Raw genomic sequence first — 25014 nt, 5'->3', positions numbered from 1 at the left:
AGTGGAGTTGTGGTCTGACTCAGCTCTGGCCTCTCTCCCCTATTTTAATAGCTTTGAAGAAAGACTTCCTTACCTGATTAACTTTGCCCAGGGCAATCTTTGCTTTGACAGAAGAGAACAAAAATATGTGGTACAACTGGTCTATTTTCCCCTATGTCAAATTTTCTCCTAGGTACTCTGTGTTCCCAAATTGCACTTGAATTTTTTTCAAGCAGTTCATCAGAATAAGCCTAGAAGATGTTCCAAATATTTTAAAGGTCCCTACTCCGAACAGGAGAGATTGAGGGAAGAAGAAAGGTCAGAGTCAATGATTTTCTAATTTCTTTTTCTAATAAAAGCCTTTTTTTCTCTCCACTTTTAGTATCCTTGGCTGCCAGACATCTGCTTGGTCCAGTGTGCAAGGGGGAACAGACCAAACAGTACCAACTGCATCATCTTTGAAATCAACAAATTTTTGATTGGCCTGGAATTGGTTCAGGAGCGGCAGCTCCACCTGGAAACAAACATCTTGAAGGTGGAGGATGACACCAACTGTTCCCTGTCTTCAATCGAGGAAGACTTTCTCACCGCATCTGAGCACCTGGAGGAGGAGAGTGAGGTGGAAGAATACAGGAACGGTGAGAACTCTCCAATAAAACAAATGTGCATGCTGAAATTAGTCACCCTATACAAATGTCTACATGCAATTTTAGAAAAGTTTCAGGCCACATCATTTCGGATGACACATCCCAATCTTCACTAAGTTTGGGAGGAAAAGAGGATGAGAAAACTGGTGAAGATGCTGACTGAGGCACTTAGATTTAATGATTGGATGGCTCCATTCTCTCTAAAGATGCCTTAGGTGTTCTGATGAAAATGTGTGTGTTTCAAAAGGAAATCCTCCTGACTGCCAAGAGATGGTGACTATCACTGGGAGGAAAGTTAACCTCCCTAAGCCTTCCATCAAAGCCACTTACTTGTTGAAGCTGAGTTGGACTGGCCTGAATCCTAACACAGTCTCTTTGAAGCTGTGAAACCTGGGGCCAGTTATTTAGTTTTTGTTTAGTCTTCTGAGCCCTTATCTATAACATGGGAGTATAGTAGTTCCTGTAGCACTAATATATTTAAAAGTATGATATGAGGCTGTCGTGTGCTGTTTAACGAGGAGGGATACATTCTTGGAAATGCATTGTTAGTCAAGTTCATTGTTGGGCTAACATCATAGTGCACTTATACAAACTTAGATGTTATAGCCAACTACACACCTACGCTGTCCCGTATAGTCTATTGTTCCTAGGCTACAAGCCTGTGCAGCATGTTACTGTACAAAACAACACAAGATTATTAAATCTAGAACTAGAAAGACCAAATGGTGAAGACAGAAGTAAATAACCCAAAAAAGTGCTTAGTACTCATTTATTCACTCTTTCTATTGACTTATTAGTGGAGGTCAGTGAACAATGGACTCCCTCCCCAACTCTTAGCCTTAGGAAGGGATACCCCAGATATTGTTGTCACTGACCATGGGGCAAATCCTATGAGAACTTCAGAGCACATTTTTGTAACAACACTCACTATTGAGGTTGCTGTAAACATCCTCTCTCTTCCCTCTTTACTCACTTGGAAGTTATAAATGCAGTTTGGAGCTTACTTTTCCCCTGAAGAATGGTGACTAGTTGTCAGCTCCCAAAAGCCTTCTTCTTCTGCTATAATGCTTGCACTTTTTTTCTGCACTGACACCCATTTTGTTGGGCAGCATTCCATAATGAAGCACAGAAGCCTTTTCAGATTCATTTTTCTTGAAGAAACATTTTTTTTGAAGAAACATTCAAATGCTATTTGGGGATGTGGGGAGAATACCGGATGCTTTAAAGCATTTTTAGAAAATAATTATTTTAGGCTCACGAGAACCTGCTATTCAAAAAGTAATTGTGCTCTTCATTTTCTCTTCACTAGGTTATGAGAACATAAATGTTTCAGCCAATATTATGGAAAGTAAAAAGCCGAAGGAAATCACTCGGGAGGACTGGGATTACAATAAGGAAAAGTCACTTTATACTTTGGGAGACAAATACATTAGCAAATACCACACGTCGTTGATTAAAACAGAAACATCTCTGGGAAAAGTAGCAGAAGACACAACTTTGCAGAGTCTAGAGCCGTCAGCGAAGCTATCAGGGTGGAAAGGTGAAACTACAGGGAATGAGACGACAGCCAAAAATTACTCTTATTCAGAAAATTTTAAAGAACAAGTGGAACAATTGCAGGCACTCTGTACTCCAGGCAATGCTTATTTCTCCAAGGTGGTTAAGAAAGATGGACCTTCTGCCCATGGCACTGTCATGGAGCATGACCACAAGGTAGACACAGGAGACCATGAAGATGGGACAAATTCTCTTCTTCCCATACAAGATGGAGAAGTCACAACCGGCGAGTATGCTACAAATTTAGCAGAATCTGTGCTGCAAGATGCATTTATTAGATTATCTCAGTCTCAGCCTACACTACCCCAGGAAACTGCAGTCAGTGTCTCCGTAGGAAGTGCTCTGTTCCCTCGTCGCTGCTCCACAAAAGATATCGTGGTCCCTCAGTCATGGAATGAGCTCCCCAAAATCGTCATTGTTCAGAGTCCCGATGGCAGTAATGCTCCCCCTGAGCCTGACACCTCTACGTGGCCTGAGATGGAAGTCTCTTTTGAAAACTCAGGTGGCCCCTCTGGAGAGAATGCCAGCAGACACCCGCAGAGTGCTCTAGAGGTAGCATTAGCTTGTGCAGCCACCGTGATTGGAACTATTTCCAGTCCACAGGCCACAGAAAGACTGAAAATGGAGCAAGAATCCCTTATTTCCAACCATCCACCAGGTGGCAATGACCTACTGCAGACTCAAGCATCCCAAGGACTCAAGGAACCTTCCATCAGCGAATACTCATTTCCATCTGCTTTGTGTGGCATGACTCAGGTGGCCAGTGCCGTCGCTGTCTGTGGCCTGGCTGAAGCAGGACAGGTGAAGTGCCCTGAAGCTTCAAGTGGAGTCTTGTCTGCAGCTGTGACTTCTGCAGCAATTCCTCCACTTTTTAATTTAGCAACAGGGAGGGGCATGGCGCTGGGAAATGAGGCCATTGCAGAGGCATTGTTCAAAGAGGCCGCTCTGGTTTTAATAAGGCCTGATGCCTACAGCAGCATTGGAGACCTCATGGAATCAATGCACAGAAGAATTATGGAAACGGCTTCCAAGCCTCAGATCTTGTGCTCAGAAAATGCGCTTGGAAATGAACTGGCACATGCTCTGTCCAATATGATTCTGAAGCACTGCATTGATGAAATTCCCCAGCAAAATAAAAGAATCGACCCCAAAGGCACGCATTCATCTGAAACTCTGGACTTCTTGATGGAAAGTATAAATCAACTGCTCTTCAATGTGATATGCTTCACACTCAAGAAGATGAGCCGTATTGTACAGCATGGTGAATGTCCCGCTCTCCTTTCTAAGGAGACCATTGGACGGAGGGAAACAGAACTAGGCAACCAGCCACCTGATCAGGCTGCTAGTCAAGCATGGACTAAAGCCACTGAATGCTCCAGCAGCCATCCACACATTCATCCACGTAGCACTAGTCTCGTTATCAATGACCTTGTAGAGGACATGCCTCCAAAGCAAGACAGCAAGGGTTCAGCAAAGCCAGGCCTCTTCCAGAACCCTATGCTGCAATCTGAATGGTCATGTAGTCCCAGAATGCTTGGTTCTTCAACTGCTAAAATATTCCCCCAGGAAATAAATCTGAAAGGAACCATGGGAAAGGATATAATAAGCCCATATCAGACACTGAGTCACAACGGGAATGAATGCAGAGCCTCTTCAGAGGGAGAAAGGACACGGGTAGCCACCAAGTGCAGCAGCGGTTCCCAGGATGCTGAGGACAGCTGCAGTCCCAACATCCGAGAGAAGGACAACTGTGCTTCACTTCTAAACAATGAAGTTCAAGTTAATCTGTCTTTGTCAGGGAGTGACTTGCTGCTTCCTGCTCAGTCCATGCTGCAGGCAAAACACACAGAGGTATACAGCATTACAGACTTTGCCGAAGAATTAGCAGAGACCATTGTCTCCATGGCAACTGAAATCGCAGCAATTTGCCTTGACAACTCAAAGGGAAAACAACCCTGGTTTTGCGCTTGGAAAAGAGGGACCGAGTTTTTGGTTACCCCGAACCTAACCTGCCGATCTTTGAAAAGGAAGGAAAGTCAGGCCAGTGGGGCCGCTGTGAGGAAACACAAGCCACCACGGCTCAGTGAGATCAAGAGGAAAACAGATGAGCACCCGGAGCTTAAAGAGAAGCTGATGAACAGGGTTGTGGACGAGTCAATGAACCTTGAGGACACCCAAGATTCTGTCAGTGTCTTTGCAAACGAAGTAGCAGCCAAGATCATGAACCTGACAGAGTTTTCCATGGTGGACGGCATCTGGCAAGCCCAGAGCTTTCCCCGGAATCGGTTACAGAGTGGAGACAGGTGGAACCGGCTGAAGGCCTCCAGCTGTGAAAGCATTGCCGAGGAGGACTCTAACTCCAGGGCCTATGTCAACAGCCTGGGTTTAATGAGCACCCTAAGTCAGCCAGTGAGCAGGGCCAGCTCTGTCTCCAAGCAATCGAGCTGTGAGAGCATCACCGATGAGTTTTCCAGGTTCATGGTGAATCAGATGGAGAATGAAGGAAGAGGATTTGAGTTGCTGCTGGATTACTATGCAGGCAAGAATGCCAGCAGCATTGTGAACTCAGCTATGCAGCAGGTGTGCCGGAAAAATGACCACCTCAGTGTGAGGTCACGCTGTCCCTCTAAGCAGTCCAGCACAGAGAGCATCACCGAGGAGTTCTACAGGTACATGCTGAGGGACATTGAAAGAGAAAGCAAAGAGAACGCCTTCTCCAGACGCAGCAGCCAGGATTGGACGGCGGGTTTATTGTCACCTTCTCTGCGATCCCCACTGTATTACAGACAGTCGTCTATGCCAGATGGCAGATCCCTGGGCGCCAGGCTGACAGTGAATGTGCCATTCAAAGCCAACTCCTTAGATGGCTTTGCTCAAAACAACCAGCGAGATTTCCTGAGTGTACAGCCAGTCAGCAGTGCTTCCTCAACGGGGCTCTGCAAATCTGATTCTTGCTTGTATCGCAGAGGTGGAACTGACCAGATCACAGCCATGTTAATTCATGAGACGTGGGCAAACTCAATCGAGGCCCTCATGCGGAAGAACAAAATTATAGTGGACGATGCCCAGGCTGATGCTGAGCCTGCTTCTGGTGGCCCTCCCTTGCAAGTGGACAAGTGTGCAAAGAGGTTAGCTTCGAGCAGAGTGCAAAGTGGGCCAGTTCTTCTTGTCCAGGAGTCTATTGATTACCAGAGGAAAAACTCTGTTATCGAAAGCCAACATCCCCCAGGGTCCTCTCCAAGCAAAGCTGCTCCTCTGAGTTTCAATTCTAAAAAGGAAACTTCCTTGTGCCATGATGGTGTCTCTATAAACCACACCAGGCAATCACTTTGTTCAAGGGAAGTGCCTTTGATTCAGATTGAAACAGATCAGAGAGAAGAGTGTGCTGGTGAACCTGAACACACCCTTCCCAAGTGTGGCCCCCTGGAAGGAGCAGAGGAGCATTTGAAAGACGATGAGAAAGTCCCAGATGTGGTGAGGGGTAGAGACACGGAGAAGAAAAACTGCCAAAACTACGGGTGAGTGAATGATCTGTGAGACTCCATAAGAGTGCATGGGACTGGAGTTTGCATCTTAATTCATATTTATTCTAAATCTTAGGGATTTTTTTGATGCAAGAACTGAATGTCTGAGGCAATACATGGCTTTCTTGGGTTAAGAAGAACTTATAATAATGGAAAGATGGAAGTATTTTTTTTTAATTTCTAAAACAAATGGGATTCATTTACATAATAGAGGAGCTAGGGTATTGTTCTCCCTATTAAAATTAATTACCCATAGTATGCTTAAAAAATTCATGCATGGCAATTTTCAAGCAAAAGAAAAAATATGCCAATTAATCTACTTGAAAATTTTAAATTTAAATAAACTTTAATGTTGTAAGATGACATTAAATATTTTGATATCATTTTTCTCTAAGGCCTCTCCTTTCAAGTTTTCCTTTCTTGTCTTGTTATAAAAATCTCTGCAAGGTCACCATGTCCTGCAAGTGCTGGCCCTTTAGATGCATGGTATAATTATGGCAGCATTAGAGGCAAAACAACTCTAGAGTATTGTTATTTCAATTTCTTCTTCAGAAAAATTGTAATGTAGGTGACAATGCATTTTGAATTTGAGGCAAAGTAATTATTTCTCTTAGGCTGCTTAACAAACTGTCAGTTATTTTTACAGCTCCCATTTTTCATAGAAAATTCATAGGATTCTTAAATACGAGACCATTGTATCATTTATAATTTTTGGCCTATAGTTAAAGTTAAAAAAAAAAACAAAAAACAGAAGAAAACAAAAATTAAGCTCTATCTATGGAAAACATAAGATGAGAAATGGCCTGCATAGCTCTTCAGGGACATGTGCCTATTGCACAAAGAAACTGTGATTTTTAAGTGGTTAGTTACAATAAACAAGTTGAATGCAGCCTTCATCACATTTCATCAGCCCTCAAATGTCCCCAGTACCTTCCCAACCTCACCAGGGAAGCTAAAGGGCTTCATCTTTAGGTGCTGATGTTCCCCGTCATTATAAGGTCTCATTACAAGGTGTGGGTGGTGTGTGGTTCAGATGCATGTGAATATTTCATTCTCAATCCCACAGTGCTAAGAACTTAGCTTTCCAATTGAATTAAATCTTGAAAGAAATTGAAGGAAAGAAAGCATGAAAATATACAAGCAAAAGAACACAAATATAAATCAAATGAAGAATAGGCTAAGATGACCAAGAAGACAAGTTCTTACATATCAGTAATTCTCCAGCTATAGAAAATATTCATCAAAGTTTTATAGGAGCACCATACTTACCATAGTATTCACCTTTAGGAAGTATGGTGAATTGCAAATTTTTAAAAGTGATCAAAGAGGTAAAGATATACAAGAGCCAATGTGTAATTTTTTAAAATTACTTTAACTTGAGATAGCAGGAAATGGAGAACACTTGATTTAAAGTCTCCTAAACACAGCAATCATAAACCAGCTAAGATATTTAGTCAAAGAAGGTGACCTAGTTAAGGAACATTCATGAACTAGTTTAACAAGATTTATGGTTGTAGGTTCAAATCAAATAGTGATTGTTACTACAGTGAAATAAAATTCATTATGCGATTTTTACTTGAATGTCACTAATATTGTGCTTAAAATAGCTACAACCTTGAGGCTTGCAGAAATTTTGGAAAAGCATATGATTAAAGCCTCCAACTGATTTAGCTTTGTGTTCCATATAAGGACTCACACACATGACCCAAGCACAAATCCTCTCAGCTCATGATGTGGATTTCTGATTTTGTTTTCCAAATCAAACATGAAATCATCAGCCTTAGAAATTCAAGAGACGGGTCTGCTCCCAAAATGTAAGGACTATTAACTGTTAAATATATTTTTTCTTTGTGGAGCAATATAAATAATAGAACATGAACTCCACTAACTAACCTTTAACCATGTCACCTTGGGCAAGTGCCTTCATCTCTCTACTTCAGTTTACTTGCCTATAAATGGGAATATAATAATTTCATAAGAGGATTCTTAAGTGCCTACAACTCAATAAATGTTTGCTTTATGGTTGTTATTGTTGTTTGGGTTGGGGTATAGGGCTGCCTTAATTCCAGGAGATTGTTTTCCCAAATGAATAGTATGAGAATTTTATTAAAAAGGAACTTCCTAGGATTTGAAAGAGGAGAAATTAGTCATATTTATATCACATTTTCTAATCTAGGATTTGTTATCATGAAATTTGATGTGTCAAAATAGCTAAACACAGAACTCAATTCCCTCTGAATTCTGTTTGGAGGTGGGGAGATGTCATGTCCTGGAGATATTTTTAGGCTACTCTCTGGGGGACATTTTCATAATTCTTACTAAAAACTTCATAAAATCTCAACATACTGAAATAAAAATCACTTCCTTTTTTATTTTATAAAAGAGTAACTAACCACTTCAAATATATTATGGAAGTCATGTCCAAATAGAAATACTTATATTTTAGGCCACCACATCTGTCCAGATACCTGAATTATCCTTCTATTATAAAGAGTTTAAGTAACATGAGGTATTCCAGTTCTTAATTTCTGGAAAAAATATTATTCTATTATTGGGCAGCAATGTGTATTTAACTCAGCCACCCTATCTGAGATGATTAAAGAATAGTATCTAACTTTTTGATAGTTTGGGACCACAGTATAAACACCAAACTAAGATTCTGAACATCACATGTTGCCCTCACCAACATCATCTGACTTTTTTAGAAACATATTTTATGTTGTGCATTCATTTATATTTGTTTCAACAAAAATAGCATTCATCCAACAAATAGTTGATACCCATTAATGTGCACTATCCTTTGGGCTTCAAATGCAGGAGAATATAGAGATTTGGTGCCTGTGCCCATGGGTCTTACACAGCAGTGGGAGAGACAAACAACATACATGAAAAAATCTCTTTATAACGTAAATTATTGTAGACTGTGACAAGACAAAAATAAAGAGTAATGTGATAGAGAATAACTAATTGGTCAAAGTGGCTACTGGCATTTGAGATGAGACCTAAAAGGTAGTTAAGGGGTGAGCCATATGCAGTGAGACTTGAATTTCAAGCCAGCTTGAAAACTTCTCCCACTATGAATCAATTATAACTTCTGGATTAATATAATAAGCATCCTTTTAAATACAAGACAGAATTTAACATTATTATTAATAATGATCATCATCACCATCATCTCAGGGGCAGAAAATGAAAGGATCTGGAAACAAAAGTGGCTAGTTAAAGCTGATTCTGCACCTGCTCCTGAAGCATTTGTCAGTTTCAGTAATATCCGAGTTTATTTTCTAAAGGCTAAAGGAAAGTGGGAAATTATACTGTGGTTCCAGCAAACGGTGAATGGTTAAGACTTAGAACTGACACTAACCTTCATATTTTGAAGTTATCTCCAATGTAAATTTAGGCAAAAGAATCACCCACAAGCAAAGGAGGCTGATTTAAAAAATAAAATCTGTATTTCAGGATTAGGGCTCTGGATAGAGGGGGGAAAAAATCCCCTAAGAATTTATAACCACAGCTTGTCCTAATGCATGCTTAAAGGTCTAATTTGTACCATGTAGTCAGTCCAGGGAACCCCCAAGCTGGTAACTTACCTAAAAGCAATCTCAGGTTAATAGCACTACATATAAAACCTTAGCAAAGGCAAAAATAAATCTCTGGAGATTGAAGCCCACGTTTCAAAGGATTCCAGCAGAGAAAGCCCCATCAAATATCGGGGTGGGTAATTTTCCCAGCATGGCCCACCTACCACTTGCATTAGAATCACCAGGGGTGGTTGTTTATAATACAGCTTTCTGGGGCCTCTCTGCAGAAACACTGAATCATAACTCGGGGGAGGATGCTCTGGGTATCTCGTTTCAAATACCGCTGCCCTTAAAAAATTCTTATATATGCACAACAGGGTGCTTACAGGTGTTTCTGAAATAAATGGAGGGAGTTCAAAGAAAGAGAGCAAATTAAGAATTGGGCCCTAACCGGTTTGGCTCAGTGGATAGAGCGTCAGCCTGCGGACTCCAGGGTCCCAGGTTCAATTCCAGTCAAGGGCATGTACCTTGGTTGCGGGCACATCCCCAGTGGGGAGTGTGCAGGAGGCAGCTGACCGATGTTTCTCTCTCATCGTTGTTTCTAACTCTCTATCCCTCTCCCTTCCTCTCTGTAAAAAAATCAATAAAATATATATTTTTAAAAAAAGAAAAAAGAATTGGGAAAAGCTGATGGGGAGTTATCCTGAAAAGACAAAATGGGACCTAGGGCACCAGCAGAAGTAGAAGTATTGACCTAAAAGAAAGACCGCACCTGTGTGCAAGAACATCCTGCTCATATGGCAGAGATTCATGCTCAACAGCAGCCAGCGCGAGGTCCTGTGAAAAGTTCAGTCTATGCTCCCACTCTTTTTTTTCCCACTCTTGGTAATAATATCCTACCATCTATACAGTGACAGCCTTGATGCCAGCAACGTACCAGAGTCTGAAGTCCCGACAGAAGGCAGAGCCCCAGATGAGGTTCCCAACCCTCCCGTCAGCAGTGGGGAGAGCACAGACAGCTGGTCTCAGCTTGCCAATGAGGAGGACAACCCAGACGACACAAGTAGCTTCCTGCAGTTCAGTGAGCGATCCATGAGGTACCTGCTCTTCACTTGACTTCCCAGGGAAACAGGCCTCCACACATATTTCAGAAATGCATTTTAAATGGTTCTCTGCAAAGGGTCCCAATAGAGTGTACAAAAACAGAAAGTTCCCACTGGGTCAGGTTGCCTGCCTATCATGATTTGTGCTGAGAGTTATCTTAATATGCAATTATGGCTTCACTTACCTTGGCCAAGGTTAAGAATAAGCTGCAAGCCCCAGCTAATGTATTCGGTGATGACAACTGTGAATTTCTTAATAGGAGCTGCTATTACACCTGGTATGTTTGATACTTTCTTTCTGGTTCATTTGTATTTCAGATGCAACCCAGGCTGGGTTTACATGAGGCAAGTGTTTCCACACTGTTGTGTTGTTTGGCCTGACTGTTCCTCCGCTTTCTCTGCCCTGCCCTCTATTGTTGCTCTGGAAAAACTAGAGAGGATCTAATAAGAGGTCAGATCTGATTAGACCCCAGCCAGTCAGCAGATATAAACTAAAAACTATCCCTCTATGAGATAAAAAACAAATGAAAAGAATCTCCATGTTTCAGCCTGAAGTCTTGTTTGATACTGGAGACTCTCCAGAGTCCAGTTGATATGGGGATTCAGATACATCTGGGTGTCTTGATCCTTGAAAGTTTTATTTCTGGTAGTTCAGTCTGCCAGTCTTAGGAAAATTTCTGGATGTTGAGGAATTTATCCAAAATTCAAAAAACAAGGTAGAGATAAAAAGAGAGAGAGAGAGAATTTGATCTTTGGACGTAGCAGACATTGATAGGATTAATTACTTTCAGTGTAAGATCCGAGTCATCAGATTTCAATCAGTGAATATATTCAGTACCCCAGGCAACACCCAAGACAGGAATTTGAAATGGAGGGAGTATAGTTGGTTACTCATGGTGCTCCCCAGGGAAGTCTGTCCCTTTGCAACACACCAACTCTCACCCTTTGGAATCCTTACTTGGAAGAGATGTCATTGGACAATAGAAAAGGTGTGCGGAAACTTAGTGGGTTTGGTAAAATTGGATTCATTCCCCTTTGAAAGTACAGACAGAACCTAAAAATTAGCTGAACTCTACTGTTTCAGTAAGTTAGTTTCAGGTTAGTAACTTGACCATATGTTGATTGTGCAACCTATGACAATGATGCAACACATGATCCCTCCTCCATGATTCATAAGGTAGCAGATGTTGCTGCTTCTCAAAGATTTTAAGATAAATGAGCTATAAAACTTGGCATTCCTCAACTTTGTACGTGTGCATTCTGCAGTTCCCCAAAATAAAATAAAAAATGAGCCAAGTGCACATCCTGTGGAATGTCCCTCAGAAAAGTCCCCTGAATATGTGCCCACTGTCAAAAGCAGGCAGATCAGCATTCCAGTAACTCCCCAAACTGCATTCTCAGAAGCCTATTAGTCTCTATGGGTCTTTTGCTAATAGATAAACATCCCCACTATAACCAGAATGAGGAAGAAGAAAGTCATGCTGACTGTCACCTACTAAGTATGATCTGCGTGCAACACCACTGCAGACATTAGAAAACATCGATGGTGGTTGGCTTGAGCCAAAAATGTCTTTAGTTATGTGTCCCCTAATTTGGTCAGAAATAAATATCAATGTAGGAGTCCTGGAGACACAAAGCAATATTCTCCTGAGCACTAAAGGGAGGACCCGTGAGAACGGTAGATGATCGGTGTCAGAGGTGTGGCCAGGTGGTGGAGACAGGCATTAATATGTAAACTTTTGCTTTGTCAGCAATGGCAACAGTAGTGCCACTAGCAGTCTTGGCATTATGGACCTGGACATTTATCAGGAAAGCATGCCATCTTCTCCCATGATTAAGTAAGTAGCCATGGAGGTGCAATGATTGTGAGACCGCCACTCCAATTCCATCTGGCAATCCATTGTGATCATTCAGGTCGTGCCCAACCACTGACTTCATGATGTCTGTACTGCCGTGGTTCCCAGGCATGTGTGGTTCCATGTCACTGGAGCAAGAACTCAAGCCTAGAATAGCCCTAGCCTACCATCACCTCCTTTCTGGATTTCAAATCTGTCCTCTATAATATAATCATTTCAAATAAAGCTCATCCATACAGTCAGAAGTATATGTCACTGTACCTAACTGGACACCGAGAATCAAAAATTTCATTTAAATTGTACCATGCCAACCAACATGTGATGCCAACCAAGTGTGATGGCTTTTCCTTTACTTGTAGACACCAGGGATTGTCAGTACTAAATGTTTTGCCTAACACCAAATGGTACCATGATGAAGATGTGTCATTCCCACACAGTAACTCTGCCCCCTACACCATAGGACCTTCTGAAAGAGCAAGGAGGAAAAGCACTAAGAGAATATAAGGAGAGCAACATGAAGTCAGAACTACATCCTGAATTGTGATGCTTCTGGAAAATTAAATGAGTTACAATCTATTTTTATCATGATGACTTAGCTTGTTATTTGAATATTTCTGAAATTTCCAAAAAATGTAAATAAAGTATAGGAAAAAAATTGCTCTCTCATTTGAGGTATTTTATCAACTACTCCATATAGCTAAATCATTTTTGCTTTATGATCTAATCAAGTATCCTGCCTGTGGGAGTACGCCTTAGTGACTGGAAGTGCCATTCATTCTCTCTTGTTCCCCAAGGCCATGATTCATGAGAAGAGATGAACATACATATTATCTTGGGTTTGTTTTCTAAAGGGAGAACCAAAAACCAAAACAAATAAAAGGACAAATTTCTTTTCCTCTTTCAGGAAATATTTGTTTAGCTACCTTCCCTATCTTTCTCTGTGGTATGAGCCTACAATCCCACAGACTGTATGAATTCAGGGAAAACCAAGACCACCACCGCCCATAGCATCATTCAGCTCTGTAAAAGCAGAGACTGTACCTACCATCTGTCATTTCACTTAATGTCACTCACATAGAGATCTAGCAGAAATCTAGACCCTGAGGAAATTGACCATCCTTCTATGTAATTATTAGGTGTGAATGTAAGAACAACAAGGATCTCTCAACTTTAGGAATAAAATGAAATTTATCAGCCAGATCTTAGCAATAACATAAAATGTAAGAGGGAATCTTCTCTCATAAAAAGAAAACATATTTAAGACAGGAAAAAAAATGTAGGACAATCATAGCCTTCCCCAGAATGGTTAATTCCTTTTAACTATTGGGCCATATGTTCTCATTTGGGAAGCACTGTATTCAGGGCTCCCTAATAAGTACTCACTATACAAAAAACACCTCAAATATTTAATATGTCTATAATGAAATACTCACTTCAGTCATGAATCTTTAATTCTAAATCACCTCCAGCTTACTACACTCTCCTGATAAAAAGGAAAAGTGTCAACTAATTGAGATATTTTATACAATTTAAGTTCTACAGTTAATTGATTATTTTTTTCCTTATTTCAGATTAAAAAACTATAGTCATGTAGAAAAAAATATTTTCCTAGACTAAAATGCAAATTTATGTTGGTATTATAATGTAGAAAAAAAATCATTGTATCAAGATAGAGGCATGTGATGCTTTAAATGACAGGTAAAATACAGAAGACATAAATCCTCCAATCAGAACTAGTTAACATCATCTCTCCTGGACTGTTCGAGCCTCTGAAGGTTAATGGAGGATGCCTCTCTCAGAGTCTCCCAGACTAATTTTCCCCACTAGAACCACGCAGTTTCTCTGGCCTTTTCGTTTTTTAGGGGCAGGGTATTTATTGAAGACTCAATAGTCCTACATAATAGACACAATTAGTACTTTTCTAGTATCACTTCAGTCTATGAAAATGATAAACACAGAATAAAACTTCAGAAGCTTTTAGATCAGTAAAACCCATCGCCTCATCTTCCATGCACAGCTTACTCTTCCTAACCATTACCAATCATATACTGTTGTTTTCTTCCAAAGTGAATTAATAGAAGAAAAGGAGATTCTTAAAGGACAGTCAGAAAGCAGAGAGGGTAAGCCGTGCTCCCATAATTTTGACACACAATTGGCCCGCGATGTCCCTGTGGAAAGTGAAATAAGGCTGTGTGGTTGTCTGTGTTAGAATGTGCCTCGGGAGCACCTGTGGGAGCCGCCAGCCGCCAGGGGAGCATGCTGGTGATCAACTTCGACCTGGAGCCAGAGTGTCCTGACGCCGAGCTTCGCGCCACTCTGCAGTGGATCGCCGCCTCCGAGCTCGGGATCCCGACCATCTACTTTAAGAAATCTCAGGAAAACAGGACTGAGAAGGTATTGTGTTCTGTGTGTGGATATCAATGAAGCTGAGTCCCTATTTGTGTGAATTTTGACTTTTTTTAGATAAATTAATTTAGCTAACATATCTCCCTTATGGTATTTCCCACTTTATCCTCCAGCCTCGTGAAAATGATATTGACTGATTTCTCAAAAACACCACCCCTTAAAGCAGCGGTTCTCAACCTGTGGGTCGCGACCCCTTTGGGGGTCGAACGACCCTTTCACAGGGGTCACCTAAGACCATTGGAAAACACATATCATTACGTATTGTTTTGTGATTAATCACTTTGCTTTAATTATGTTCAATTTGTAACAATGAAATTGGGGTCACCACAACATGAGGAACTGTATTAAAGGGTCGCGGCATTAGGAAGGTTGAGAACCACTGCCTTAAAGTTTCAATTTTGAAGAAGTACACAGCAAAGGAAGGGAAAACAAGGAAGAATTAGATACTGCCTTAGTCAGCTTGGGCTACTTTAAAATACCATAGACTGAGTGGCTTAGATAAGAGACTTTTATTTCTCACAGTTTGGGGGCTGGGAAGTCCAAGTTCAAGATACCAGCAGATTCAGTTGCTGGGGAGGACCCTTTTCCTAGCTATGTCCTCCCACAGCAGAGAGAGAAGGCTCTGGTGTTTCTTCCTCATCTTATAAGGGCATGAATCCTACCATGGGAGTCCCATCCTCCTAAGACCTTATCTAAACCTATTTATGTCCCTAAAGCCCCACCTCCCAATACTATCACACTGGGGGGTTAGGGTTTCAACATATGGATACTTTCAGTCCATAATAGATAATGCCTCTTGGCTTATAAATGTAAGAAATGTTCTTGAACTAAATCCTTTAGTCATGGTTCTCAAACTCAGTGTGTGCTAGAAGCACCTGGGAGCTTGTAGAGGTCCCCATGCTCTGCCCAGGGAAATCGGAATCTCCTCTTGGGATGAAACGCAGGCATTGGGGTTTTCCAAAGGTCCCTGATGGTCCCTGAGGGTGCAGTGAAGGCTGAGAACCACAGCTGTACAGGCCATAATTGCAGGAGCAAGGTGAAGACCAGCTCACTGGTGCTTAATGTAATGGAATTCTGACTTAGAGCCAAAGAAGGTAGCTGCTTTCAGAAGTCTATGTTGAATGTTTCCAAAGAAGCAGCCTAACACAGTTTGCAACAGCTCCCATAGATTCCACCATATGATTTGGTAAACATTCTAATTTAGTAAATGCACCTGAGAATATAAAAACCGCCTGCCATGTGATACTTTTCTTCAAATGCGTCTACCAATGACATACCATCACAGGATGTAAATTCTTCTAGTTTCCTAAGACAACACATTTGCTCGAGAAATGCCAGCTATGGCATAAATGAAGGGAATCTAATTATTAATGATTCTGAAATGGCAGGAAAAGAACAATTTTGACTTTTATTTTTTCAATTAATTGGAAAGAAAAGCCCAGATCCTTGACCTATGAAAACTGATTATGAAGTTACCAAGGCAATAACATTGACAGGCACAATAAAATATCCAGGACCAGCTGCTATTTTTAAAAAACCTATGGTAATGAGCTGGAAATGTCCTTTTCTGGCTTCTTCACTGGAACAGTTTCATTTTTAGCTAGAAGCTTTGTAAGTGAAGGAAGAAAAGAAAGTGTAAGGCCTTCCTGCTCATCAGCCCTGCAGATGTTTCAAGGTCTTAATGTCTGGGATTAAGTCATCACTGCCTCCCAGCAGGATATATTTAGTGGGACCAGATCCTTTTTGAAAGCTCTATTATTGTGATATTGACCTAGATTTAGAAATCATGAGACAGATTCTAGCCTGTGACGATTGTACACATTACTGGCACAGTGGCCTTGCTAGTGGAGCATTTTGACAACTTTGGGTCAGTCAGCATCATCCTATAGTCATCACCACATGGAGAAACCTTCCTTTAGCAGGTCCCAAATATATGGCAAGAAGCTGGCATTTGGCTTCTAGAAAGGTCTGTGGCAGAGAGCCTTCTGGGAAAGGTTTAACAGTCAAGAGAGGTCCTGGGTATCCACCCGCACAATGCTAGCTCTCTGTCGCTGGGCCATAGGAGGCATGCACCATGACCAGCTTTTATTTTGCTCCTTGCCCACTACTTTTGCCTCAATCTAGGCTCTGTTCAGCCTTTGCCTAGATCCATGGCCTCCAATCATTTTTTATGTGTTTCCTATCAATATAAAACTATTGAATAAGCAGCCCCAAGATATGCATGTTTATTTTTAATTATATCTGTGCAAATATATTACATAAAACTCAAGAATAAATACTTAGACAAGGTTCGCCTGTAATGATTCTGAATGTCACTCCGTATTCCAAATAGTCTTCTTAATCATTTTGAAAGTGTATGACTTCATTTGAACACTCATACCTCCTGTCAATCAGCAAATATTTACTGAATATCTATTAAGTACAGACACAAGATATTAAAAGATGGCTAAGATGCTATTCTTCCCTGAGGGATTTCTATCTATAACATAGTTGCCATTGGCCTCCCATCTGTCTCCCTTTTTATTTTACCCTGAAACTCTTTGAGATAATGTTTATGTTTCCATGCATTGAAAGTTAAGTATTTCATTTTCCAGCCTAGAAAATTGCTTTATTCTGATTAAGCCAACACAAGGCAAGTGAGCACAATAAAGCACTGATTTCTATAACTGTGCAAATAGTTGGTGCCATCGCAGCTGCAAGAAGAAACATAATTTAATAGGAACTCTTTAGAAGATGACTTCTCAGTAATTGAAATGAATTAACAAATTCAAGCTGGAGAGAAGGAAAAAGACAGATAGAAATTAGCATTTCAGTTTCTGGTTGGTGTTAAAAATCTGAGCAAACACAAAGAGAACTGAGCAAAAAATCCTAGAAGGAAATGTTGAAGAAATAGTAACTAAACCACAATCCTCATCTTTTTATTTTTATTGAATTTATGAGGGTGACTGGTTAATAATATCATATAGGTTTCAGGTGTACAATTCTATTATTCATCATTTGTATATGGTATTGTGTGTTTGACACCCAAAGTCAAATATCTTTCATTCACAATTTATCCCCACCCCTCCTTACCCTCTTCTACATCCACCCCCTTCTCTCTGGTAATCACTATACTGTTGTCTGTGTCTATGAGTTTGGTTTTTGTTTTGCTTTTTGGTTTTTGCTTAATCCTTTCTCCTTTTCCCCCCAACTCCTCCACCCCTCCCTTCTGACAGCTGTCAATATGTTCTCTGTATCTATATGTCTGTTTCTATTTTGTTTGTTAGTAGATTACACATATAAGTGAAATCATATGGCATTGTCTTTCTCTGACTGGCTTACTTCACCTAGCATAATGCTCTCCAGGTCTTTCCATGCTGTTGCAAAGGGTAAGATTTCCTTCTTTTTTTACGACCCAGTAGTATTCCATTGTGTAAATGCACCACAGCTTTTTTATCCACTCATCTACTGATGGGCTCTTGGGCTGTCTCCAGATCTTAGGTATTATAAATAAAGCTGCAATGAGCATAGGGGTGCATATATTCTTTCATCTTCTTAATAGGTCATATTTCTTCATAAAACCCCAGCCAGTGCTTTCTCCAAGTACTCCAAATAAATATCAATGCCGTATTCTCCTACCACCAAAACGTAGCCAAGGGCTGGAGTAGAAACTGCTCTGGGCTGGCGTGCTAGAAAACCATGCATTGTGCTACCAACTTTTCATCTCTCAGGCCCTCGGTTTTTTCATCTGTCAATGGCTACTTCATAGGGTTGTTGACAGAATTGAATGAGATTACTTACGTAAAAGTACTTCCTAGAGCAGTGATGGTGAACCTTTTGAGCTGGGCGTGTCAGCATTTTGAAAAACCCTAACTTAACTCTGGTGCCGTGTCACATATAGAAATTTTTTGATACTTGCAACCATAGTAAAACAAAGACATATTTTTGATATTTATTTTATATATTTAAATGCCATTTAACAAAGAAGAATCAACCAAAAAAAAAGTGAGTTCATGTGTCACCTTTGACACGCGTGTCATATAGGTTTGCCATCACTGTCCTAGAGGTTTGGGCTTTTAATAATTGTTACTTTTTTTTTTACAAAAGTATCTTACTAAGGAGTTTGGAAAGTCTTCAGGTTGGGCTCCATCCCAAAGTATCATGAAGGCAATGATCTATAACCATCTCCCCATCTTCCAACACTTTAGCTCACAATTTATCTGCACTCGAAAGCTTTCTAAATTGTGGTTAATTGAAGCTAGTAGCAATAATCAGGTGACAAATCTAGGATGTTTCCTCAAGCTTTCCTTTTCCTGCTTCAATGAAAAGCCAACCTCTCTTGCTTCATGTTTGATGATGGCAGAGGGGAATTTCAAAGATGGAATGAAGAACCAGTAGAAGACCCAATGCAAAAATTTAGCACTTGATTTACTGGGCCTAAATGTATACATCCAATGAGAGATTATTTGTGACACAAATAGAAAGAATTGGGGAACTTACTATACAGTCCTGTCAGAGAAAGTCTATTCCAGAGAAAAGCAGACCAGAGGAAACCATTTAAATGTTTAAAAGACAGACTCTTGAAAGATTTCCATCTAGTCTCTCTCAATCAATGAATGGCAACTGCTGCGAGGAAAATTCCAGGTCAGTTGAAAGAACACTCCAATGAACTGCACTGTCTAGAATGAAAATAGACTGTTCTGGAAAATAGAATCATGGCACCAGAGATATTCAAAACCAGCCTGGGGAACTGTTGGCTTTGGAGGAGTGGTTGAATGAGATGGACTTTGAGGATCCGCTGTGCTTTGTGAGTTCTAATTCAATGCTTTACTCTAGTTTCTAGATGTCGTGCGGCTGGTTCACCAGAAGTCCTGGAAAGTCGGGGACATCTTCCATGCCGTGGTTCAGTACTGCAGAATGCGCGAGGAGCAGAAAGATGGGGCCCCGAGTCTCTTTGACTGGCTGTTGGGACTGGGATAAGGCAGCTAGGCCCTGTACAGTATTTCTTTTCTTTATTCCACTTTAGAATATAGTGATTTGTTTTAAATGCTCTAAACTTTCTCAAACGTTGCATTCCATTAGCAGAGCTATAAAAAAAATCTGCTGTTCAAGGCTACTGCCCATGGAGTAAATCAGAGGAAAAGCAAAATATAGATCTGTACAAGTCAATACAACCTGTGGGTGAGTTCAAAAGAGTTTGGATTAGAGTGGCTGAAAAACTGAAAGTTTACGAGGACTGAAATTAAAAGCTTATAACCCTAGCCAGTTTGGCTCAGTGGATAGAGCATGGGCCCTCAGACTGAAGGGTCCCAGGTTCGATTCCAGTTGAGGGCACATACCTGGGTTGCAGGCTCGATCCCAGTTGGGGAGCATGCAGGAGGCAACCAATCAATGTTACTCTCTTTCTGTCTCTCCCCCTCCCTTCCACTCTCTCTAAGAATCAATGGAAAAATATTCTCGGGTGAGGATTAACAAAAAGAAAAAATTTAAAAAAAAAAAGAAGCTTATAACTAGCCCCAATCTCTAAGAAAGCTGCTGTTGCATATTTTTATAATATAAGATAAAATGTGTAATGTTACCTATTATGCAGATCAACTGGAAACAAAGTCACTTGTCAAAATAATTTTGTAAACTATGTTACTTTTCTGAGCAGATTACAGGGGTGTCAGCCCAGGTGAACACAAAATATGACTGGAAAATTTTCAGAACTTATAAAAAATTTCCATTTTCAGACTAATATCAGTGGGTGTTAACAGAAATATAAGAGTATCATCAATGTTTTCTACTGAGGTGATTTTATTTATTTACTGCAACCCACTGGTAACTATTCCACACTTCCTCAACAATACCTGGATTCCTAATCAGAAAACTAATCAGAAAACTCTTGGTGTTCAGCTGAGATCAAAGATTGTCTTGTTTCCATCTCTATATTAGGTGGTTAACATGGTTACGGAATTCTTACCCTAAGGGCAAACTTTCCCCCCAAAGGAAAGTCTTTTGTGATAAAATCTGCTTGTGTGTTAAATTATATAAAATATAAACTTTCATTTTATTATTACTTTAAATTGTGAAGAGATTATCTTAAATAATATATTGGATTATCTTAGAGAGCCATAAAATCTGAAGAGATTATTGTCTTAAGTCACATATATTGATACTTGAGCTCAGTGGTTTCATTATAAATGTGCTGGTCCCTCTATGGCCGACCTGCTACTCAGATGGCATTCATACTGACAGAGGCAGGATTTGACAAAACCAGTAAGGACCATACACTCTTCTGGATCCAAAGATATTATTGTTTAATTTGGGGAAAAGAAAACCGTATTACATTTAAGTATTTTAATAACAGAGATTTAGTCTTTTGGAAAATGAGAGCAGCTAACTTCTCCTTAATAAGTCTCCTTTCCTTTCAACTAAATGAGCTACACTGGTTTTTATTTTCTTGATCAAAGAAGGTGTTTATTAAAGATTTCCTGAAATACTATGCTTTTACACTATTTTTAGAGATGGTGAAGTAATTTTAAATGGGAACAAGGCCCCAGACCAGGAAAGGCCCCAGTAATACTGGCCTGATGTGTCATCCACGTCTTGAGATGTCAAGAAAGTTTCATTGTAAGCCACACTTCCCTTTCCACCCTCCACCCCACAAATCCATCCCACTACTCGTTAGGCATTTATTGTATAAGTAGTCCAAATCTAGGTTATTCATGGAATTTGACACATTAATCAAATGTCAAATTTTAAAATTTATTCATCATCTCAAGCTGCAAATTCTCTGTGCTAGTAAATGAAAAAGGATCTATTTATTTTTAAAACAATCTCAGAATACTGTGTGTACTTTTGTTGTGCTCTAATGAATGTTTACGTATCCTACAAAGCACAAATATTGGATTGTAACCATGTGATGAAGTTATATGTGTTGTACTGAATGTTGCAAACAAATCAATAAATTTTTGTTGTCAAATCTTTCATCCTTTTTTCGCCAAGACCTCAAAGGAAAAATAGCCACAGTGTAATTGGAGGAAGATAGATATATCCCTTAGATAGGTTTTGCTGACTCACTGTCAGGTTTTGAATAATTTAATGGTCTTTGATTAAATTTGTTAGGAACAGTAATATTCATGTAAATCAGCATTTCTCAACCTTGACACTATTGACATTTGGGGCTGCATGATTCTTTGTTGCAGAGCATTGTCCTGCACATTGTGGGAAGTTTAGCAGCACTCCAGGTTCCTACCCACTAGATGCCAGTTACCACTCCCCCAGTTATGACAACCAAACATGTCTCCCAGCATTGCCAAAGGTCCCCTGTGGAGCAAAATTGCCACTGGTTGAGGAACACTGGTGTAAGTGATGCATTGAAGGGGCAGAGCCTGAGACTCTAGGAGGCGTTAGGGTAGAGGAGGAAGAGCCTATAGCCCCTCATCTGGGGAGTCCAAGCAAGAACCTGAAAACCAGACATTGTCTCCCCCAGCCTCCCAAGGCCCATGGACTGTGACTTTGCAATACATCAGAGGGACAGAAGAGAAAGGCATAAGACAAACAAGGAATCTCCAGACCTGCTGATAAACCCACCTAGACTCAAAGTAAACAAGAGGTACTAGTAAACTCATCAGTCTTAGATGTAAATGGATCAATGCTCTGAATTCAGGAAATAAATTATTAGAATTTATGCCATAAGTCATTGAGTATCCTGAGCACTTTATTCAATACTCAGAAGGTATGAATATGCTTCCTTAAAGACAAATCTTTGTCAGTCAGAGAGTCATGTCATATAAAAGCAAACTCTGGCCCTGACTGGTTTGGCTCAGTGGATAGAGCATCAGCCTGCGGACGCAAGGGCCCCAGGTTCGATTCCAATCAAGGGCATATACCTTGGTTGCAGGCACATCCCCAGTAGGGGGTGTGCAGGAGGCAGCTGATCGATGTTTCTCTCTCATTGATGTTTCTAACTCTCTATCCCTCTCCCTTCCTCTCTGTAAAAAAATCAATAAAATATATTTTTTTAAAAAAAGCAAACTCTGGACAGTGGCAAGGAGAGACTATTTTAAAGGATTATTACAAAAGGGGAAAAGGGACTGTTGCGATGGTGGTTGGAGCTTATACAATGATGAGGATGCTCCACTGTGAGATATGCAAGTGTCTCAAAAGGGGTTATTTTATAGAGATGAGTAAAGACTAGGAAGAACCAGTGTGCAGAGTGGGATGGACAAGATGAGCCATGGGAGGTGGCACGATGGGACAGCGCAGGCTACTATCAGGAGGGGCTCCAGGAGAGGCCCTACGCTGCATCAGGCTGAGGATAAGTCACAGGTCAGGGGTCTGGAGAATGAAGCTGTAAGTATTACACTACCTGAACTATTTTGCAAGGCTATCATAATCAAAACAGCAGGTACTGCCATAAAAATACACATAGATCAATAGAACAGAATAGAGAGCCCAAAGATAAACCCATGCCTATATACAGTCAATTAATCTATAGCAAAGGAGGCAAAATATAGAATGGGATAAAGACAGTATATTCAACAAATTGTGCTGGGAAAACTGGACAGATACATGCAAAAAAAGAAAAGAAACTAGACCACCTTCTTACATTATATACAAGAATAAATTCAAAATAGATTAAAAACAAAAAATGTATGGTCCAAAACCATAAAACTTCTAGAAGAAAACAGTGGCAGTAACTCTGAAATTGCTCTTAGTAATATTTTTTCTGATATATCTTAAGCAAGGAAAACAAAAGAAAAAATAAACAGATGGGACTACATCAAACTAAAAAGTTTTTGCACAGCAAAGGAAACCACAGACAAAATGAAAAAACAGACTGTTAAATGGAAGAAGATATTCACCAATGATACACCTGATAAGGGGTAAATATCCAAAATTTATTAATAACTCAAACATTTTAACACCAAAAACAAACATTCCCATTAAAAAATGGACAGAGGATCTGAAAAAGCATCTCTCCAAAGAGGGCATAGAGATGGCCAATACATAGATGAAAAGATGCACAACGTCACTAATCGTCAGTAAATTGCAAATTAAAGCCACAATGGCAACATTGGCAAGCACCTAGTAGGCAATGGTGAGAACAGGAGTTGAAGAGTTAACTCTACTCCAAAGAACAGAAGTGACAAGGAGCCAATACATCTTTAATATCTGAGTGTTTCCTCTCATTCCCGCCCCCTGTCTCTCGGGCTATTTTACCATCCTTGGCTAAGATTCCAGTACATTCCCTCATAAGCTTTCCTGAACTTTCTCCAGCCCTTGCTGTCGCTGCAGGTTCATTTACTTGCCCTGCATGAGCACATGGTTTGGTAACACCAGACTCACTGTTGCCTGAGGCATGGAGTCTTGTCTTTTAGAATGACAAGGTCAAAGCTGCCATCATCAGAACTCTGACTAATGAATAAATAACATTTAACAATAAATAAACGTATTCCAGGATGAAAATGAATTTTTCTGACTAAGCAAGGAGGCTTTGGCAAGCCCTTAAGTTGGAAGTTATGACACCAGCTAATGAGCATCAGAAGTCCAAGCATGTCAGACTCTGAAGATTCTGGAAACAGAGGACAGCCTTGGCACGCTGCTGCCCAATGTTTGTTAGCCAACATTTTCCTAATGGTTCTCCCTCTGTGCTCCCTGTTCAGACCCATGGAATTCATTTGAGTATGGGAAAAACTTACGGTCCAGCATTTTTAGGAAATTGAAATTCAGAAGTGTGAGAGGACCTAATCAAGGTATCAGAGTGTAATAATAATAACCACACACATATATAATGCGCTATATATGTGCACAGACACTATTTTAAGGGCTTTATGTATATTAACGTATTTAATCTCCACAACAGCCCTGTGAAGTAGGCATTATCATTACCAGTTTGTTATTGAAGAACCTGGAGCTTGATGAAAATAAGTAACTTGCTTAAGGTCACAGAACTAGAAACAGGCAGAGCAGGATTCATCCCAGTCACATTAACTCCAGAGCCCGCACTCTAAATGTCTGCTGCAAGGTTTTAAATAGGCATAAATTGGAGGCATGAGAGGTGAGGGTTGTCAAAGGATAGACAATGCAGAGGGCGAAAGAAGCGGAGTCACGAACCACAAATCACCCCTTGTCAGTTCAATCACATATTTTTTTCAGCTACCATTCCTGTGCCCAAATAAGGAGAGAAAACAATGAACAAAACTCTGTGTTACTTACTTGACATTGACAGTGGAGTTGATGACTAGAAGGTTGGCTTCACTGTTTGAGAGTACCTCCATGCAAGGAGATTATACTCCTAGGTCAAGCCCCTAAACTGCCTTCAGGTAAATACTTACTTTTAAGGCAAAGTGTACAGATGTCCTCAATCAGATGACCTGAATGAACGCAGCTTATGTTTACTTAAGCTTTAAAATTTCAATCAAACTTTCTTCTTAAATTACAAATAAAAACTTGTT

General features: G+C 40.3%; 1 protein-coding gene across 3 annotated transcripts in view; it reads left to right on the top strand.

The window, feature by feature from the left end:
* SPHKAP (SPHK1 interactor, AKAP domain containing) overlaps window positions 1–20254 on the top strand; it is a 108399-nt gene extending 88145 nt beyond the window's left edge. For 2 of the 3 annotated variants that reach the window (XM_081095502.1, XM_081095503.1), the window contains 8 exons: window positions 362–617; window positions 1936–5701; window positions 10140–10325; window positions 10650–10676; window positions 12083–12169; window positions 14255–14307; window positions 14397–14581; window positions 19409–20254. In XM_081095502.1, the coding sequence (XP_080951628.1) occupies window positions 362–617; window positions 1936–5701; window positions 10140–10325; window positions 10650–10676; window positions 12083–12169; window positions 14255–14307; window positions 14397–14581; window positions 19409–19552 (4704 nt within the window). In that variant the 3' untranslated portion in view covers window positions 19553–20254. The remainder of the gene's footprint in view (window positions 1–361; window positions 618–1935; window positions 5702–10139; window positions 10326–10649; window positions 10677–12082; window positions 12170–14254; window positions 14308–14396; window positions 14582–19408) is intronic. The other variant, XM_081095504.1, reaches the window with a different exon arrangement.
* The last annotated feature ends 4760 nt before the right edge of the window (window positions 20255–25014 follow it).

The sequence above is a fragment of the Myotis nattereri genome, assembly GCF_964212035.1.
Source record: "Myotis nattereri genome assembly, chromosome: 7".
Classification (NCBI taxonomy): domain Eukaryota; kingdom Metazoa; phylum Chordata; class Mammalia; order Chiroptera; family Vespertilionidae; genus Myotis; species Myotis nattereri.
This window is presented reverse-complemented; position numbering and strand designations above follow the sequence as displayed.